The sequence below is a fragment of the Vigna unguiculata genome, chromosome 5, assembly GCF_004118075.2.
Source record: "Vigna unguiculata cultivar IT97K-499-35 chromosome 5, ASM411807v1, whole genome shotgun sequence".
In the NCBI taxonomy this organism is placed as follows: Eukaryota; Viridiplantae; Streptophyta; class Magnoliopsida; order Fabales; family Fabaceae; genus Vigna; species Vigna unguiculata.
Window position 1 is genome coordinate 15,452,392 of NC_040283.1, and position 22,150 is coordinate 15,474,541.

At 26.6% G+C, this 22,150-nt stretch overlaps 2 protein-coding genes across 2 annotated transcripts; both read right to left on the minus strand.

Annotated features, from left to right (window-relative positions):
- Nucleotides 1–1,312: 1,312 nt before the first annotated feature.
- Nucleotides 1,313–7,986, minus strand: LOC114186129 (putative E3 ubiquitin-protein ligase RING1b). Its single transcript, XM_028074157.1, has 10 exons — nucleotides 7,832–7,986; nucleotides 7,388–7,427; nucleotides 5,288–5,346; nucleotides 4,269–4,350; nucleotides 4,022–4,142; nucleotides 3,895–3,933; nucleotides 2,215–2,649; nucleotides 2,019–2,126; nucleotides 1,764–1,949; nucleotides 1,313–1,643 (listed from the first exon to the last, which is right to left on the minus strand). The coding sequence occupies exons 1-10, from the start codon at nucleotides 7,875–7,877 to the stop codon at nucleotides 1,560–1,562; spliced, it is 1,200 nt and encodes a 399-aa protein (XP_027929958.1). The 5' UTR covers nucleotides 7,878–7,986; the 3' UTR covers nucleotides 1,313–1,559.
- An 11,891-nt stretch (nucleotides 7,987–19,877) lies between these two features.
- On the minus strand, nucleotides 19,878–21,867 carry LOC114183849 (small ubiquitin-related modifier 2-like). The gene is made up of 3 exons (XM_028071004.1): nucleotides 21,638–21,867; nucleotides 20,306–20,455; nucleotides 19,878–20,219 (listed from the first exon to the last, which is right to left on the minus strand). The coding sequence occupies exons 1-3, from the start codon at nucleotides 21,725–21,727 to the stop codon at nucleotides 20,148–20,150; spliced, it is 312 nt and encodes a 103-aa protein (XP_027926805.1). The 5' UTR covers nucleotides 21,728–21,867; the 3' UTR covers nucleotides 19,878–20,147.
- Nucleotides 21,868–22,150: the final 283 nt, after the last annotated feature.

The window sequence follows — 22,150 nt, forward strand, 5'->3', positions numbered from 1 at the left end:
AAAAATAAATTTTAATAAAAATATGTATTAAAATTGTTATCTTTGAGATTATCTATATGCATTAAAATCAAAGATAAATTTTAATATATATCTTTTATTAAGATTTATTTCTTTATATTAAAATTATATTAATCAAAATGATATAGTTATTGTTTTGATTAAAAGTTATATGATTGTATAAAAATTAGGAAAACATAAAAAATCCTAAAACACTCAATAATCATATTATTAAAAAATAATTTTAATATAAAAAGATAAATTTAAATGAAAATAGAAACAAATATGTTAAACTTCAAAATAGAAAATATAAAAGATAATAAAAAAAATCGTATGTCAAAATGACCACTTTCATACACGTTATAATAAGACATATTTAAATATAAATATATTAATAAAAAAATAAGTCGTACATTTGACGATTTCTTTATAAAATTAAAAGTCATAATTCTCACATAGGACTTCATAGTTTAAAATCGCACTTATTATATACGATTTCATCCATTTACGTAATTTTTTTTTTTAAATTGCTTATTTCGATAATTTTAGTAAATATTATGCCACTCTTGTAAAAAAATCAAATAATAATTGAAAAGGATAAAATAAGAACAAAAATAGTACAAATAATTCAATGTGTGTCTTCAAAGTAAGATATGAAACTAAAGAAAAAAAAAGTTCATATAAAAGTTTTATATAATTTAATAAATTAAAAGAATTTAGTATTATTTTCATACCAGTTTCCATTCATAATTTAAAAAATTTAGTTTTATCTATACTGATATCTAGTCGGTACAATTTTTTTTTATCAATATCAAGATGAATTCAAATAATAACGTACGGTATAATCTAGCTCATTTATCATTTCTACTTATCAATTATATTTTACAAATTTCATGTACAAAATAACAACATATATAAGATGTCAAATATTTGATATCGTGTAAAATATTTTACTCTTTTGTCGAGCATATATAAGAGTGTTGACTAGCATGGCATCGTGAAAACATTTTTACGTGATTTTCTCATAAGGAAAATTCAACCTATTGTATCAAACTAATAAAAGGCCTTTCATAGAAAAATGAAAAAAAAAACTTTTGTGTAAATTAAAATTAACATTTATACAAGTCCAAAATCAAATTTTGAAAAAACTTATTTGCAAATGATGAGTTTATCCATAAACTAATTTTAACTTACAAAAAAACTTCAATTCAAATTTTCTTATATTCATTTTTAATATATAATTCATAGTGGTCTAAACAATTCCTAAATATATGTGGAGTATAAATTTACCATACAAGAAAGAAGAATAGAACAGAGATAATGAAATATGTAACCAATGTCGATAATACCAACATTTAACAAACTATAACGGTCACGTTCATCACGATGACATGACTGATACACACTGTACCTTATTCTAAGCTTTGTAAAGTGAAGTTCTTTGTGAAAGAGATAAATAGCATAATTGAAAGCATTGTAAAGTCAAGTTCTTTGTGAAAGAGAGTAAGAAATAGCATAATTGAAAGTTTTCAAGGTTTAATATTTATTCAATAAACCATAGTTTAGGTAAGAAACTCATCATATTCCGAACCAGGGCAGGAGAACACTTCATTCAAGTTCCACTGCTTCCTCTTGTAAGCTATGACCTGAAAACAGAGACAAAAAATGTGACAATTATTAATATTCGTAAAAGCAATGATTTATTTGTTTTAATATAACGTGTGCAGTAACATGTTCCAGTTTTAAAGAGTAAATTTATTAATTACCAGATGGCCAAGGCTGAGATTGTTTGTTATGATTTCAGCCAACTTTTGATCTCCTCTCCCAAGAAATTGAGTTTCATATTTGTCCGCATCAAATTTTTCACGACCACTCACAAAGCTAAGTCCACACCCCTTCACCACGTAAAGTTCAATTTCTTCAGTTTGCAGCTGGGTTTCATGGGCAACATACTGCGGACAGAACAACAACGTTAGCACCAAAAAGACATGTACTATAAAATAAAAGGTTTCGAGAAAAACCTGGCACAGTTGGTCGATCGATAAAGTGGGTCTACAATTAAGGTATGGCCTTGGCAAATTTGGCACTCTTGCTTCCTCAAAAGAGACGAGTTTGATGAAGATGTCCAACTGAAATTAGGTTAAAAATTGTAACAGCAATTCTTGTATATGAAAACTGATAATTAACCACATATATAGGTCTGGAGAAAGAATGTACCTCATCATCATTCTGATTTGAGTTTTGCAGATGATGAATGAATCTCTCCAAGCGATTGGCCCTCCTAGCAGCAGCATGCCTAGCATTGGTACTGGTCTGAGTCCTGGGGCCCAATCGCCCCCAAACAAGTTTATCAGATGAGGAAATGAGACTTCGAAGTGATCCAGTTGCAACTGTGCTTGCATTAGTCTGATGCTGAGAGCTTTGTGATTGTATCTGTAACTCAGCAAAGTCAGTGACAGGTATTACTTGTGTCTCTGTCTCTTCAGCAATAGGAGGCAATGTGATGTCCCTGCTAGAATTAGATTCTGCATTTCTTGCACTTCTTCTCAGTGTTGCAGTCCTTGAGGACCTAGATGTTGCAGCAGCAGCACCCTTCTTTCCCGCTGCCTCATTTTGTCGTTCAAGAGTCTTGCCATATGCTTCTTGCATCGACTTCCGAATCACAAAAACACATCCATTGTTAGAATTACAAACACAACTAAAAGCTCTCCTGGACTATGTTGCACGGATATTCACACACACTTCCATACATATGTACTTTCCGAAATATATGACATAAGAATATATATATATATTACAGGTATAATGAATTATTTAATTCAACAATTCATATTTATATACTCAAAATCATCTATATTCAAGGTTTGTCTAATATAATAATCTAATATATTGTCATCTAATACAAAAAATTAGATTAAATCTAATTTATTTATTTATTTAATATTTAAAAAGTGAAAAGTAGTTATCATATAAGATTTATTTCTTAATCACAATAGAAACTTATGTAATACATTTACAAGTTTATGAATTTTTAGGAATAATTTTATTTGTCTTTATTAACATTGTATTGAAGTCCTATCAAAATCACAAAATTTTGTCAAACATAAAAAATTTGAATTAAACATTTTACGTATACATGTCGTATAAAGTGTCATATATGTGTTCATAACCAATATGTGTTGGATATAAGAATGTGTCATAGGCGTGTTCATAACCAATATGTATGGGATACAAGGATGCACCGATTGTGAGGTGTGTTCGAGCTTTATAGCTTGTAAAAAATGATAATATGTTGTTGATAGTGATTATGTTATGTTAGTTTATATCACTAGTCCTTAATCAATTTTAAAATGGAAAATCATTTTTTAACAAAGTTTTGTGGACAGACTTTTGATAATGCATATGTGGCAGTACATCAATGGATAAAAGAAATGTTTGATATGACTTGAAAAGAGAGGAAAAATGTTTTGGTGTATTGAGAAACAAATTTTGTTAAAAAAAGTGTCAAAATATCATAATCCTTTTAAAATTGGTAAAAAATTGAAGGAATTATGGATAGTACAACTAAAGGCTTTGTAACGGTTTGAGTAAGTGTGACGATGTGGGATATTGGCCTTTTTAGAATCAAAGGACATATTAATTATTATATTCTTCCTAACTTAATCTCTTATATTGGATAAAGTTTATCAAAAATTATAAAGCTGTAAGTTAGAGTTACTAAATAAGAAAAAAGAAAAAAAGAGTCATTGGATAGGTTGCCTGAGTTAAAAGTTTTGACTTCAATACCCACATAACTAAATAAAAGTCTAGTTTGACTACTTCTACATTAACTAAAGCACTTTAGAGAATTAGTTTATGAAAAACAAAATTAAGGAAATATTAACGTATGAATCTTACCTTTATATTATTTTTTGCATCATTAGAGAGAGTCATTTCCTGGGTCAAAAACATTCTGATGAGTTTTTTTTTTTTTTTCATTTTGAAAATGAAAAACAAGACAATGTGTAAAACATATAGATATTACCTTTTCCTCGTATTCATCAATGTTTGGATAAATGACAGAAATCAATTCATCAAAGAGACGGTCTTCCCTTAGTGATCTTCGGCTTGAACAATGAGTACGACAAGTAGGGCATTCATTGTTACTGCAACAAAACCATTCCATTGTATTGAAAATTATAAATGAAAAAGAAAAAAAGAAACTTTTGCAAATATGCACAATCATCCCAATTTATATTTAAACAAAAAATGGTGGTTGTTTGAGGGTAAACCCGAGGCGAAAGGATTTCTCTATGCACTCCTTGCAAAAGCGATGCATGCATTCCATGACAACTCTTGCATTTCGAATGATCCCTATCATAAAAAATAGTGAACAAAATAACAAGTTAGATTATACATCCATGTATCCCTATCACCCTTTAAGAAATTGCAATTTAAAAATATTCATAGTTGTTAAGTATCTCTTCTGCGTGTATTTCATACATGCATAAATATTTTTATGGAGTTTTACTAATCTTGTGCACTGAAACTAAGCCAGAAATCAAATTCAATGTGAGTGGTGTTATTATTATGCTTTAGGGATTTTACCAAATAAATAAGACATTTTACAGTAAGTTATTTAAATTCTATTTGGATTTACACGGGTTTTGACCTAGGTTTTTGCTATAGGTTTTTATCTTTTGAAGTGCTCAACTCAAAGTATAGGCTTGAATAAGAAAAAAAAAACCTAAAACAAATGAAAGGTACGTCTTCTAATCTATAGTAGGGATTTGTAGTCTCAATTATCAATCAAGAAAAATATTGAACCGAGCTAAGTGATTAAGGTTTGAATTAATGCATGATTTGCTACATGTAAAAATAAATGCCACTACCTATGAAACATGATTGAGGAGCTTGTTTTAGATTATAAATAGCCTTTTTATCCTACAAACTAATGTTTTGTCTCTGAATCATGAACATTTTTTTAAAGTTGTATCATTGTAAGACATTGAGGATGTGAAAATAAAGGGAATGGAAAAAAAATGCAAACAAAAAACCAATCAGAACATGCAATTTTATAAATTAATTTTGAGGATTAACTTCTTCATAAAGCTACCTACGAAATTTAGTTATTTATATCAAAATTTGTTGCTCATTAAAAGACAACATGGATTTATCATAATATACCATTTTATCACAATTATCTTGTCAAAAAACATCACAATTGCCTTAATTTACTAAAACAATTATGTTACAACAAAACCTTGCTTCAATTATATTTCCGTTCTCTACAAATAATGTTTATACATACCAAGGCAGATTGGGCATTCAACATCCTTTCGCAGGGCTTCCAGGTCAAAAGGATACCACCTATAAAAAACAAAAGTTAGGATATTATTAAAACTAAAAGTCGTCAAAATTGTCACATTTTTTTGTTGAATTATATATTTTTTCCTATCTTAAAAATATAATATCAAATTCATTAAAAATGATAAAGTAAAAATAAACAAGAGGTAATAACCAGACACAATAGAGAATAACAATTCAATAGATAACTCAAATGTGTCTTCTTATTTGTCTACTGCCCATCAAATTGGCTAAAATATAATATTGATATTATCTACATTGTAGGCTTAAGTTTGTTCCTTTATTCCTTTTTGTTTAAAATGTTTCAATTTGGGTTCTAGGTGGCATGTGACACACTTGTGAAAATGTCATTTATTTAAAATTGACACATTTATAAAAATATACTAATAACAAATCCTTTAGCAAGGTATATGAGACATGACTATAGGCTTTATTAAACAAGTATCACAACAAACTTATCCGGAATTTACTCTAGAGAAAGAATGAAAAGAAAAAAAAATCTTTTCTATAAACTAAAATTATCGTTTATACAAGTTACACTATGAATTTAAAGTTCTAAGAGAATTTGGACAAATCAGTACATACATGGCTAATTTTAGTTTATAAAAAATAAAATTATGCTTAAGATGCAAACTAGTAAAAATAGTAAAGTTGGAGTTAAAGAATACTTGTGTTATAAATCTCAATGAGAGATTAAGAGATTTTCTAGGAGTTACATTATGTACTAGTGTAAAATAGTAATGTAAAATAGAAGTAGAAGAAATAATACTTATATAATTAAAGATTAATTTAGTTTGACCCTTCAATAGTATCTTGAAAGAAAATTAAATAACTCAACTGGATTACATTAGTACAAAATTGAATTTTGTCTGATTATCTATTACACTTGTGTATTGTTTACTATATTAAACATTTGAATTCAAGTTTTTGTGAAAATTGTTTTGTCAAAAGCCTTTCTTAAAGTATAGATGCTTTTCTACCAATTACTATGTATTTTCCAGGAATTACAAAAAGAAAAAAATTAAACTTTATTTAACCCTTTTTAGAGCTGACATTTATTTCAAATTATTTGTAGAATTCTTTGCAAATATCAAGTTAAGTAAATCATTCTTCTATGTAGTGTTGTTGTCCTAAAGAAAATAACCAAAATTCAAGCTGCACAAAACTTCCCAAAACTAAGAAAATTGATTTACATAAAATAATTCACTATAACAAAATGTCTTTCTCTTATGAAGAAAACAAAATATTAGAATTATTAACATCATTTTAAAAAAATATTTTGATAATTGAGAAAGAACCCAAAATTTTGGATGAATTGATATGTAGAGGTGAGACAAGCAAAATAAGATCAATGGATAACTTTGCAAGATACAAACATGATATCAAAATCTAAGTGAAGTTCTCAAACCGCATCATTTTTTGAAGGAGAGTTTTAAGCAATTTTATGACATGTGTTGAATTTTGTGTAAAGAAATACAACATAAAAATGTGTGATATTAACACTTTATATTCTTGTGTTGTTCTCTTATCTTTTGTTTGTTTTTGTCAACATAAATAGCTTGAAACATTCATTGGGACATCTTTTTCATCAACAACTTGAAACATTCATAGAAACATCATTTTGTAAAAGGGTTGAAACACCTTTTTGTAAAATGTTAGAACACCCAAGCGTTTCCTATTATATCTATTATTTACTGTTTATAAAAAAAAATGAAGATTAGATTTATGATTCAAGAAACTAAAATTGCACAATTATGGTATAGAAGGAAAATATTTCAATTAGGATTATTTCAAGAAACTAAAACATTATTTAATTATCATTACTTCATTCATGATTAAAAGATCAAAACTTTATTAAGATTTTTGTCCATATATTGACACAAATTGTAAAACAATAAAACAATTAATTATGGTATAATTAACTAAGTTCATATCGATAAAAAAATCATAGACCAACAAATTAAAAATAAATTCTAAGAAAATAAAAATGGAAAATTAAATTTAATAAAATAGAAAATAGGTAATAAAAATTGGGCTAACATACACTTCGTCATCGTCTTCACTCTCTGATTGACTTGTAAGACCTACGAAAACATGTAAGAGAAGAGAAGGTAAACAAACAAACAAAAAATCCAACAACTACACTATCATCAACACTCAAAACAATCAAAGTAATAAAAATAAAAATAAAGATAACAAAAATAATAATAAAGATAAAGTAGAATCATAAGCAATGAAAGCCAAGGACTAAAACATCCACATATATGGAATAGATCTTTAAATGATTTGGAAAATTGATAACAAAATTTAATGTTTTAAATTGCAATCATGATTTCAATTTCATCACGTTTCTTAACTTTATAAGAAATTGAAAATACACATATCATCATATCTCAAAACAAAAAATTTAAGGGCATCATGACTGAAATCTTAATGGTTGACCAATATCGAAAAAAATTAGACAATAATTAATTAAAAATAAACCAACCTGTGGGTGCATCTTGTCGAAACTTTTGCTTGTTTCTCTTATTCATAGGGTTAACCTTGGTGTATAGGTTCAATTGTGTTATGTAGGATCACTTCTCTAACATATGTGAAGAAAGAAAAGAATAGGTGGTAGAAGCAAGAGAAAGGTGACAAGCAAATGGTGAGACTTTTACTGTTTTATAGATGATTTCCCCCTAATAACATACCTTGTTAGGGTTGGTGTGTTGTGCGTTACGGTTCTCCTAACCAATGAAACTTTGATACAAAACTGTGGTCATCATAGTTACGGTCCAATCAACGCGAAGGGATTTTCGTTGGGTCCACCTGATGAATCTGATATTGACACCAATCTTATTTTTATGGTTAAATTACACATTTGGTCCCTATTTTCATCTATTTTTTCCAATTCAGTCCTAATATTAATTTTTTGTTCAATCATATCTTAATTTTCGTCAATTTGGTCCTTTTTGCTAACTTCGTTTGAATGATTAATGATAATGAACAATGACTGTCACATATCATTTTGCGACTCTTTTTGGTTTTTTGTAATCATTGGTCTAAAATTTCAAACTAATTGTAACCCTAAACAAAAAATATATAATAAAAATTTGAATTTTAATAAAAACATCATTATAACATTTATGTAAAAATTGAATTTAGTCTCAATTTAGGGAGGGACAAAATTGCTCCATTATAAAAAAATTGGGACTAAATTTCAAAAATATAAGAACCAAATGAATATAAAATATTGACTTTGACATGTGATAAATTGTAGGATTGACATGTGGACATTATTTAAAAAATTTTAAAAAATTAAAAAATAAAATAAAAAATCATGAAGTGACATGTTTCAATCACTGTTTATTACCGTTAATTATTTAAAAGTAGTTAGCAAAAAAGACGAAATTAAACAAAATTGACAAAAATTAGGACTTGATTGAACAAAAAAATATTAGGACAAATTGACAAAACTGAACGAGAATAGGGACCAAATGTGTAATTTAACCTATTTTATTTACACATTTATTTTATGCGGTCCAATCACATTGAAATAGTTTTCGTTTGGTCCACATGATATATTTGGTATTACCATCAGTCTTATATTTATTTACATATTTATATTATTTGTCGTTTTCATTAATTTTTTTCTTTCATTAATTAAATATTAATTTTTATTGTTATTTTATACATTATTAGTCTCAAGTAACGTACCTTGTTAACGTACCTTGTTCATCATGGTTACGCTCCAATAACCATTAAGGGGTTCTTGTTAGGTCCACCTAATGGATTTGATATTACCATCAATTAATATTTATTTAAATTTTGATTTCATTTTTCATTTTGATTTTCATAATTTTTGTTTATTTACTCCAATATTTATTAATATGTAGGCTTAAATCCTGATTTGATCCTAATTTTTGTTCAGTTTTTTACAATTTGATCCTAATATTTGTTTATGTTCAATTTGGTCATAATATTCGTCAATTTTGTTCAATTTTATTCTCCTTGCTAAGAACATTTAAATAATTAACAGATGGTGAACAATGACTACCACATATTATTTCATAGGTTTTTTTTGTTTTCTTAATTTTTTTATTTTTTAAAAAGATGTCCACGTGAAAAGCTAGTATTGTGGCACGAGTCAGGATCCATGTCACGTGTCAGTGTCAATTTTTTATATTCAATTTGATCCTAATATTGATTATTTTTGTTTAATTTAGTCCTATTTTTCTTAAAATTGAGCAATTTTGTACATCTTCAAATTGAGAAAAAAAAAATTAATTCTTCAAATTGACACGATATTGATTTGACAAGTGTACATTTTCTAAAATTAAAAAAATAAAATAAAAATCTAAAAATCATGAAATGACACATGGTAGTATGTTCATTGTCCTTTAATTATTTAAACAAAGTTAACAAAAATGACCAAATTGAATAAAATTGCTAAATATTAGGACCAAAAATTGAACAAAAGAACATTAGAACCAAAATAAAAAAACTGAACGAAAATTAGGACCACATTAACATACATGATTAAGATTAGTATGTTGTGCACTCAAGTTATCTTAAACAATTAAACTTTATCCAAAAAAAAATAATCTTGGATATGGACAAATCACAATGAAAAGGTTTTCGTCTGGTCCGCCTAATAGATTTAATAATACCATTAATGTTATATTTATTTATATATTTATTTTATTTGTCGTTTTCATTCATATTACTTTTATTCAATTACTTAAATATTTATTGATGTTGTTGTTTTATACATTATTAGCCTAATGAACATTTAAATAATTAAGAGATGGTGAACAATGACTATCACGTATCATTTCATAGTTTTTTTTTTCTCAATGTTTTTTTATTTTTTAAAAAGATGTCCACGTGACAAGCTCGTATCGTGGCACGAGTCAGGATCAATGTCACATATTTGGGTCAATTTTTTATATTCAATTTGATCCTAATATTGATTATTTTTGTTTAATTTAGTCCTATTTTTCTTAAAATTGAGCAATTTTGTACATCTTCAAATTGAGAAAAAAAATTAATTTTTATATAAATGTTATATTGATTTTTTTATTAATTTTTTTTACATTTTTATCAAATATTTTTTGTTTTAGGTTATAGTTGGTTTAAAATTAGAATAAAAAAAATTTAAAAGTGTGGTTTAACACCATTGGTTTAAATTTTAAGAGGTTAAAAATCACATAAACTATTAAAAATCACATAAAAATGTTATACAACATTATATTAATTGATTATATTACTTTATTTGATTTTTAACCCCTTAAAATTTAAAACAAGTAGTGTTATTCCCCATTTTCAAAATTTTCATTTTTATTTTAAACAAACTCTATCTCCAAAATAAAATAATAATGTGAATTTTAATAAAAATATCAGTATAACATTTATATAAAAATTAAATTTGGTCTTAATTTGGAGATGGACAAAATTGCTCAATTTTAAAAAAATTGAGACTGAATTGAACAAAAATAATGAATATCATGACCAAATTGAATATAAAAACCTAATTCTGACACATGGTGTTGATCCTGACACATGACACGATATTGATTTGACAAGTGTACATTTTTTTTTAAATTAAAACAATAAAATAAAAATCTAAAAAATCATAAAATGACACATGACAGTTACTATTCACTATCCTTTAATTATTTAAACAACGTTAACAAAAATGACCAAATTAAATAAAATTTCCGAATATTAGGACCAAATTGAATAAAAAAACATTAGAACCAAAATAAAAAAACTGAACGAAAATTAGGACCAAATTAACATACATTATTAAGATTAGTATGTTGTGCACTCAAGTTATCTTAAACAATTAAACTTTATCCAAAAAAATTTAATCTTGGATATGGACAAATCACAATGAAAAGGTTTTCGTGGTCCGCCTAATAGATTTTAGATTACTATTAATGTTATATTTATTTATATATTTATTTTATTTGTCGTTTTCATTCATATTACTTTTATTCAATTACTTAAATATTTATTGATGTTGTTGTTTTATACATTATTAGCCTAATGAACCTTGTTAATGTTAGTGTGTTGCACAATCAAGTTATCTTAGCCGATGAAAATTTCACATAAAAATTTGTTCATGGTTACAGTTCAATCATCGTGAAAGGATTTTGGTTAGGTCTACTTGATGGATTAAATATTACCACCGATCTTCCATTTATTTACATTTTTATTTCTTTTTTCATTTTTGTTATTTTTATTTCTATTTCATTATTTATATATTTCTTGGCATTCTTTTATATAATTTATATAATTTATATTATCACTCATCATGATCTAGTACATATTTAAAATAATAATAAATTAAATAGCACATAAATGGCATACATAGGATTTGAACTCAAGTCCTCTCACAAAATTAAGTACTCTCAACCATTTGAACTAGTACTTTTTCACATCATACATGTCAGAATTAACTGCCATAAAAGCTCCACTACCCGTATTTATTAAATAATTAATTATTTAATTATTTAAATTTCACGGGTGTTACAGTTGTAATTTCTTAAGTGGATAATGGGGTTAGAAAGAAATAATGTATTTGTTCTTTTTATTGTTGTTGCGATTTATGTTTTTCTATGTCTTTTGTCTTCAAATTAAGTCAAAGTAATGATTTCAAATTGTATCTAGTTAGCATGGTGTTTAATCTACATGCATATTAATCATAAGAGTCAAAAGGTTTTTAATTTTAATTGAGACTAGACTTTGATTAAAGTTAGGAACTTTCATGTCATTGAATAGATTTTTACCAATAATTGACAATGTACTTTGATTAAAGGTGAAAACTTTAACAAGAATTAATCAAGACTTTATTTTGGTTAATTATCTTTTTACCTGGTAAGGAGGCAAAAGAGTATACATGATTAGACATAATATATTTTAATTGAGTCTATACTTTGGTTGAATTTACTATGAATAATCTAAAAAGTTCTCACTTTTAATTGAGATGGTACTTTGGTTACTAGTGACAACGCCAACAAATTAATTGAGACTTTACATTGATTAATTTGAAAATCTAAGACAATAATTAATTGAATAATAATATTTAGATAACCAATGATTAATCCTATTTTGAAAAAGCAACATAATCAACCTATTTTCTTTACTATTGGTTTTGCCTTTTTCATCTTTTGGGCAATTTTACTTCTTTCTATCATTTATTATTTTGTTCTCTAATCTCTTGTATATTTTATTTATCTTTATCTTCTTGTATTATTTTTATTTTATTCAACTAACCCTTTTAGTGTATAGATTTTATAAGAACTAATTAGCTAAAAATTAATTTTGTGTTTGTTGGAAGATGACTTAGGGTTGATTTTTCCCTTTCTATTTTGTTGGCTACTACCTTAATGTAAATGTCTAGTATTAGTTAAATTGCATATCATTTACACACTTATCTTGCATTAAATCAATCGAAAAATCATTATAATTGCCCTAATGACATATAAATACAAAATGAAGATATTAGAAATCATAAAAAGTGGAAAATAATATATTTGTATTGTTTTTGCAGGTAAACTGAAGGAAATTGTGAAGTTGGTGCTAAGAAAGATGAACTAAGAAAAGTTAAAATTGAAGCCTACGGTTGAGCAACGATATTGGTGTTGAGTCATATTTTAAGAAACCTTAACTACAAGGAAACCTCAATCTCCATATTGGAAGCTGAGCATCAAAGGAAAACCTCCATGGGAAGGAAACCTCCATTATTGATCACCAAGGTGGTTGCCCAAGCTTGGAAGCAAACCCACTCATGAAGGAAACCTCCGTGGCTAATCTTCAAGAATGGAAGCTAGAACAACACTTGATTTTCTATAAATACAAGGCATGTCTATGTGATTCATATGTTGATTTTGTAAATCACTATGGAGAGAGAGAGAGAGAGACACCCTAGTTAGCTTTGGTTCTTATTGTATACCTTTGTAAAGCTATTGAAGAAGGAAGGTTGCACCATGTTCTTATTGTATTCATCATCATGAGCAACTAACTTCTTCTGTAGTTGCGATTGAATGTAACTTCTAAACTCTTTCTGTATTACAATTGATTATATATTTATTGAGTTCTTGTTTTACATGGCTGGTTACTTGATTTGTATTGATTGCTTTGGTGACTTAGTCAATCATCATACCTCATCAGCACTAGATGCAGAGACATCCTGTCTAGTGTTTAGATCCAATCAAGTCTCCTAATGCTTGGCATATACCAGACATGGATATGTGGCTTTAGTTGGTTTCAAGAGTCTTGTTTTCAATGCAAGGGTTCCTCCACCTAGATGGGAACATCCTACGTTTGACACCCTTAGGTTCTAACTCTCAAACATGAGGTTAGAACTACAAGTCAAGCGTACTTCCAGGAACACTAAAATAAAGAACACAATTTATAGACAACTAAGGGCAATACAGTTGAGTTAAGAGGCCAAGTTCAATCCCAATGGCTTAATCAATATCACCTTTCTCAAACTTATTTTCATCTGTTTTTATGTTAATTAACCAAACATTTGCTACTGTTTTATTGCCAAACTTAGGTTAGATTATATATTACTAATTTAGTTACCAAATCCCTATGGTACAACTTTGTTGTACTACAAGTGACCCAATGCACTTGTTAGATAAAAGTTAGACCCTCAATTGGGCAACAACACTTAGCAATAATAAAGTTGATATAGCTTAGTAGTATTAATTTTATCACATCAACGACAACGTTATCAAAAAAACATAAAAATAGGTGCCACAAACAATGGGGTTTAATATACTTTGAAGATCACCACAAGAAATACAAATTATTAATAATATCAAAATGGTTCAAGGAAGAACCCTAGCAAAGAATTTCTCTCACTTCAAATGATAACTAAAACATTTTGCATATTCCCTACCTTCACAAAAAGAATTTATACCCTTTTTATATAAGAGGAAAAAAACAACATAAATAAGTTTTGGCTCTTTTATTTAGAGTTTAACAATTGGGCCTTTTGTTCTCATCCTAAGCAAATAATACATGTGAGTAACACCTCCATGTTGGCCCTATCATGTAATTGCACCTCCATTAGATTAACCACCGTATTTTACAAATTTTCTTAGGCCAATTTAGTTATTTCTCTTGTCATGGACCTTCCTAAGCTTTGTATTGGGTCTTGGGTTCCTTTGATCTAGAGTATGGGCTTCATAATTGTTAAGAGTTTCAAAATGGTCAATAATGACCACATCAAGTAGCTAATCCTTCTTCAATTGGGATTGGATGCATCTCATTGCTTTTATGTAACTCATTGATATATATATATATATATATATATATATATATATATATATGAAATTGAATTTCTCTCTCCAATTGTTTGGTTTAGTTTTATGTTTTATGCAAGCATAGAAATCTATGTTCATCATCTTGGAAAGTAATTGTTATTGGAAAATGCTATATTTTTCTAAACTAAGATAAACCTATGAAAATTTTGAATTGTTGGGAATAAAGTTGAAGCTTTTGGTTGTGAGAAATCTCTTCTCTCATAAGTGCACCACAATAATAAGTAATAAATATTTATCGTTCCTCCATAGGACTTGTACAATGACAATAGTTGCATTGATAACTAATTTATGGGTGGCAAAGCGGGTTGGACTAACCCACCAAAATGAGACGGGCCAGGTTGCATCTTCAACCCGCTAGCCCATTTTTGCTCGGCCTGCCTATCTTGCCAAACTAGTGGGTCGACTCACCCCTAGCTCATTAACCCGTTTTTATTTTTCATATTTTTTTAGTTTAAAATTAAAAATATTAAAATTTCAATCTTATATTTATGTAAAAATGTAAATATGCAATATGATTATAATTTAAATCATTAACACTTACAAATTAAGTTCCAATTATTAATTATAATAGAGTAGTTTAACATGTAAATGTAAATTTATCCAATTAAAAGTGTTAATCGATCAGTTAAAAGCTTAGAAAATATTTATATGATTAAATATGATTTAAATATTTATTTATAATATATATATATATATATATACACACACACACAAACAAATTTTATAAATAAAAAATTAAAAATTTAAAAATGGGGTGGGCCAACCCACTGCCTCGTTCTGTGGCGGGACAGCCGACTCATTTTTGGCGGGCCAAGGGTGGGGTGGGATGACCCATTTTGCCACCCCTACCAGGAGGAGGTGGTTAGCCCTAGGCAAGTGGCATTTAACCTTGTTGACAGTTTTTGTTGTCGTTGGACTTTATTAAAGTGGCATCCAACGTATGTAATCTTTTAGAGTTTCCATTATTGACCTTCTCTCTACACTTATTTGGATACAATCTTTCTTTGCCCGATAGCCATAACCATGGTAGCTAATTTTAAAGACCAAATTAGTAACCAATTATAATTTTTTATTCATTATAATGATTATTCTAGTAACCAATAATTTTTAGTTTTGTAAACTAGTATCTAATTTGGTCACTATAGTTACTAATAATTATTGATCACTAAAATTGGTCATTGTTTAGAAGTTTTCTTGTAATGATTAATCATGTGATTAAGTGATAATGTTAATTTCTTCATTATTACTATTCATTTTACCTTAGCAAAATCATGTGTTCTTTAACTTTTAACTTACTTAGTCCTCCTTTTGATAATTTTTTTAAGTAATTGGATATTGATTACTCTCATATAATTATACCACTAATTCACATCATTTTTGTCTAATAAATGAATTAGTTTCTAAATTAGTCTTTAATTAATTAGTGACCAATTTAGTTACTAATTATAATTTTTTTATTTATAATAGTGACTATTTTAATAACCAATAATTTTTAATTTTGTAAATTGATATCTAAATTGGTACTATAATGACTAACTATTTTTTATTTCTAAAGTTGGTTTCTAATCGAGAATTTTCTTGTAATGAATTTACTATTTTTAGATTCTTAGGGGACCAAAGATTATGGAATTAACTTGGAAGGTAGAAACATGCATTTTATGTACAAGCAAAAAGTTTTCGAGTACTCAAGTGTAGTCCAGTTCCAACATTTGACATCATTGTATTTGTAATTTTCGTAGTTTGTTTTGTTAAATCAATCTCTGCATATCTGGAATTAAATTTAAGTACAAATGTTATTAGCATAATCTCTAAAAAATTTAGTTAAGAAAGTGGTTAAATCACTAAATATTTGTTAATCTCTAAGAATACAACAACTCTTTCTCAGTTATATAACAATCGACTCAATGCACTTGTGACTCTAAAACTAGAAAATAATTAATGGGAACCATAGTAGGTTCACAAGAATTGTCAAGAAATTTCACTTGATGCTCTTTCCTTTTTCAAAGGTGGAGACTCTTTGAGTTGGTCTTCAAAATATTATTTGAAACTTTCATTATTTGTATTCAAGCCTAGATGAAAATCTAAATAAAAATACAAACATAATTTGCTAGGTATTTTTTACTTCCATTGTTTATCTTTGTTACTTCTTTCAATTATTAAAAGAGACTTCTTTTTTTCTTGTTTGAATTGACCATAAAATAGTTCTTTCTTTTTACCTCTTTTCTCATTTTCTCTTCATCTTCATTAGCTTCCTTTGGGGATAATAGCATAGCGTATAGTTATGGTTATTATGCTTCAAGGTAGAAATCATTATGAAGAACTTCTTTATAATGTCAAAGTTTTCAAGAACAAGTCAACTTGCCTCCATTAGTGCTATGTTACTAAGCACTTTACTTTTGTAGTTCCCTACTAAAAAGTTCATTATAAACTATATGACTTGAGAAGAGGTGTAATAATTAAGTTTAGATTATCCACTTGCCCCACTTGCCCCATTAGAGAGCAACTACTAGTCAATAATGAGTGAGTAATTACATTTGTCATTTAAAAAGTTATTTTTGAAAGATGTTTAGGAAAATAATAACATTTATCTATTAAAAAGTTATTATTGAATATACATTTCAAAGAAAAATTTAAATAAATATTAACTATTGTTAGTAATTTGTTAGTTACACTATTAATTTAGTAATAATACTATTTTCAAAAGTCACAAAAACTATTATTAGCCTTAAAACTGATATTTATATTTAATAGTGAAAAATTAAAATAATCAAATATATATTATTGGCCTTAAACCTTTTCACTAAATAGCCGTTTTAATTAATAATATAAAGTTCTATTATTTTAAAAATAATAATATACACAATACTTTTTAAATATTAAAATGAATATAACTAAAAGTAAGTTCTCATTGGAATAATCCAATGTATTAAATATAATAATTCAGAACCTTTGGTAATACAAATTAATGCATAATAATTCCAACAATATTCTCAACCCAAAAATTTATAAAATAATAAAATTACTATCATTACATGATTCTTAACTAAAAATCATCTTAATTATTATATGTTCATGTATCTCAATAATAAATTAGAAACTATTATTAAGATAATGATATTTCTTTTAAAACTTACCCTAAGTCACAATAAAAATATTAAAAAAAAAAAACAATTTGACGTAACATAGAGGTTTAAGTTAATAACACACTTAGGTCACAAAATAATTTCAAGAGTGAAATATATTATTTAGTTTTTTAACAACGATACAAATTTAGTTATTTATAAATATTTTTTTTAACTTGTTATAAACATGAAAGAGTAAATCTAATTACTTTAATTTGTAGAAATAACGAAACAAGTTAAAAAAATTACTTTTTAACTTTGTAAAATACTCTAATTGCGAGAAATTTTTGTACAACGATAACTTAGATAGTTATAAAATATATAATTTTTTAAAAATTAAATTTAAGAATTTTACAAAACACCAAACAATGGAAAATAAGACTTAATTAATTTTATATTTTTCATTTGGACAATTAGTTAATCAGATATCTTATATTTTAAGAATTTTATGATAGTCTCAACTCTAACACGTAATAAGACACCCAATAAATAGTTTGTTATAACAAATAGATAATGCAACTTAAAAAAGGATAGATTGGCAATAAATATATATATATATATATATATATATATATATATATATATATATATATATATATATATATATATATATATATACTAGCGTGTTGTGCATGTGTTTACGCATTTTTTAAATATGCGTGATATTATATTCGTAGACGATGATAATATAATGTTTTTAAATTAATATATTAGAAAATATAAGAGAATAACGGTTGATAAACAGAGAAAAAGAAAAGAAACAAAGATAGACAATTTAAGAAAAAAACTTATAAAAGTAACTATCAATTTTCAAAAATATAATAAATAATTATATTTTAAAGGATAAAATTAGTATTTTGAAATGTGGACACAAAAGAGAAAATCTCTTTATATATTGTTATATATATATATATATATATATATATATATATATATATATATATATATATATATATATATATATATATATAATAATAATAATAATAGTAATAATAACTTGTCTATTAATATAATAACAAGGATGACAACTTATATAATTTATATGCACAAAATGTATAATACATTATTATAAATATCGGTAAAATTATTTTTCCATTTACCTTTGATTTATATTTTTTTACACAAAATTATTACCCTTTGTGCATTAAATGATTATATATTCAAGGATGAATTTCTAAACAAAATAATATGTTAATATATGGATATCAATATATATTTATAGACTTTTTTATCCATGATGCATTTTATTCATATTTGACTTTGTCAATAGTTGAAGCATCTAACTAACCCTTAAATTCATACTTGATGTGGAAACTTTTACATGTAGTTTATTATCGACATAATTGAACTCAAATAATGAGATCATCGCATTCATTGATAATGTTTTACTATATTTGTCAAAATAAAAAATTGAAACTATAATTATAATATGTGCAAATTTATTTTGTTCTTTTCTAACCTTATACTTAACAATATAACTATTGGATATATATATATATATATATATATATATATATATATATATATATATATATATATATATATATATATATATATGTGTGTGTGTGTGTGTATGTGTGTGTATTTTAGTATAAGTTTAATAGTATTTTTATTTAATAATTATTATAATAATAAAGTTTTAATTGCATATTTTCTTATTATAGTTAAAAAAGTGAGAATGTGCTTGTGAGAAAATGCCTATGTATAATCATGCATTTCCACTTGTTTTTCAAATATTATTTATTTTTATTATATTAACATAATATAATAAAGAATATACCATTTAAAAAAATCTTTAAATTTAAAAAATTAAATAGACAGTAATTTATTTAAATAAGAATTTAACCATAAGAAAGTCAATTAAGTTGCAAATAGTTATGCAAATAAATAATAAACATTTTACATGGAAAGAATGTAAAAATTTTATTTTCAGATTTTTCGTTTTTCATAAATGCGTATACTTCAATTAAAATAAGTCCATTAGTATAAAAGTCACAAAGTTTCATGACACCACACTAGGAAAACAATATAAACAATATAAGAAAAAACATGTATTCCAAACTAAGAAATCATGATGAACAAGACAATATTTACCAAAATATCAAAATTAGGTGATTCATAACAAACAATACAATGTCATCAACTTAATGAATAGGGAAAGACCATAATACTGTATCCACACAATTATAACAATTTTTTAAACAACAACACATCAGTATATATGGAAAATCCATATTGAAAATTGACCACTTTTTTACATTAACCTCATGATCATAAATATCATATCAAAATATAAACCTTGAAACAAGCACCAAATACCAATGTTTTCTCAAGCATTCAGAAGTAGATCAACATACACTCAAAGAAATTTATATCCACCACCAGTTTGGTGTAACATTGCATCTATCTCATCCCCATCTTCCATCTCTAGCTGCACAATGTAACAGTAGCATTATACTTTGCAGCAGTTAATAAAGAAAACTTTGAAGTTACAAATCATTACCAAACTTTTTCTACCTCATCAGGGGTTTGTTCAGCTCTAAGTCTTCTTCCATCAAACAAGAAAGCAATTGAGCTAAAATCTACAGATTGTCTATCACAGTATGCATTCATGAGTTTCTTCAGCTGAGTACTCCTTTTAATCCTAAAGAAAACCTCATTACCATCCTACAAAGAGTCAACATCAAAAGCATGAAAAATTTGTAAAAAAATTCACCCAAAAGAAAATTGTATTAGGAAATAATGTTTGTTGGATAAAGATAATGAAACAAACATAAACATGTCATAGTTTCCAAAAAGATAGGTAAAGAAACTAGATCAGAACAATGAACATGTACAGATGGCAAAAGAACTGAACTAACATATGCATCATACAAAATTTGTATGACAGACAAACAAATTATATTAAATAATTCCATATCCAACATTCCACATATTTCTCATATTTTATTTATATATTTCACTGTGTCCTAAAGGCAAAGTAAGAGGAACTTTTCTCTGTTTTTCAAAACAGAGCAGGGTCATTAGATCAATACTAAAGTATAATAATTCTTCTCAATTCATAAGTTTTCTTCTTCTTTTTTTCGGCACAAATAAAAGGTAAATTTATTTGAAATTAACATAATTTTTTTATCGTTTTGTTGTAAAGGTTTCTCAATTATGGATGATAATGCAGTCATTTCAATTACAGATTAAAAACCCTGAAAAATAGAACACAAAAATATTTCAAACAAAGGTAATGAGAGTGTAAAGCCCTCAAAAAAACTTGGCAAACATGAAGCATGCCATTACAGTAGAGACAAAGACAAATTTAGAACTTACATTTTTAAATGATACTAAAAATAATTTTTTACGCACATAACACAAAACTAGTACTCGGAATATTTAAAGCAGTTACAGTTGAATTTCTACAATTCAAATTCAAGACAACTTGTTAATGAGAAATATTCAATGAAAACTACTTAGGATAAAAATCTCTCAAAACTCAGTTTCAATGAAAACTGCTTAAAATGAAAATCTGAAAATCTCTTAAATATCAAACATACTTTCTTGGGTAAATTAGAGGCCATTAATGCCTCCAAATATACATTTAACCATTATCATTTCTCAGTAGATATTTCTCCATATAAACTCAACACAAATCCAATAACATTTTCAGGAAGTAAAATTCTACACCAATCATGCAATAAGATATCATGAAGCAAGATGATTGAAACTACAGTAAGGAATTAAAAACATGTTCATGCATAAGAGAAACAAAATTACAAAACCAAAAGACACTAATTTTATTTCATTTGTTGACAAAAAGAATGAAATCTCAGAAAGTGAAGATGAACAGAGGATTGAAACCTGGCCCTTGACTTTGAGATTGATATGTGCTCCTTGATCAGAGGTCTTCTTCTCCTCTTCCTGGCTTCCTCTGCCTCCTGATGAAGACATTTTCAAGCTTCACACTTGTTCTTACTCTCACTTGAGAATTTAACCTAACAGTGAGAATTTGGTGTTTCTATAGCAAAGAAAACAACACCTTTGCTCAGTATATATAGTAGCGGAGTGGGTTCGAACGAAACAAATGAAGAAACACGTGCCAGTGCGTTAGATTTACGCTATGTAGATATTGTATTTGTCTGTGACTTGCCACTGGAATGGCCAATCCTCAAATCTATTAGGGTCCCACCGAATTTATAGATATTACACCGTGGCATTTTATTTTAAATTTTTTTATACATGAACATGTTTGTTATATCATAAAAAATAGGGTTAAATATGTTTTTGGTCCCTCAAGTTTCACTGAATTTTGGAATTAGTCTCTCATCAAAACTTTATACCAATTTAGTCCTTTATCTTTAAAAATGCGTGAAT

Excerpts from the sequence above, each read along its gene's own strand:
- LOC114183849 (XM_028071004.1), bottom strand. The coding sequence starts at position 21,727 with ATGTCTTCATCAGGAGGCAGAGGAAGCCAGGAAGAGGAGAAGAAGACC. Across the intron at positions 20,456-21,637 it reads ATCTCAAAGTCAAGGGCCAG|GATGGTAATGAGGTTTTCTT; the intron begins GTTTCAATCCTC and ends GACTCTTTGTAG. Across the intron at positions 20,220-20,305 it reads CTGAACAAACCCCTGATGAG|CTAGAGATGGAAGATGGGGA; the intron begins GTAGAAAAAGTT and ends TACATTGTGCAG.
- LOC114186129 (XM_028074157.1), bottom strand. The coding sequence starts at position 7,877 with ATGAATAAGAGAAACAAGCAAAAGTTTCGACAAGATGCACCCACAG. Across the intron at positions 5,347-7,387 it reads AGTGAAGACGATGACGAAGT|GTGGTATCCTTTTGACCTGG; the intron begins GTATGTTAGCCC and ends TGTTTTTTATAG. Across the intron at positions 4,351-5,287 it reads TGAATGCCCAATCTGCCTTG|GGATCATTCGAAATGCAAGA; the intron begins GTATGTATAAAC and ends TTTTTATGATAG.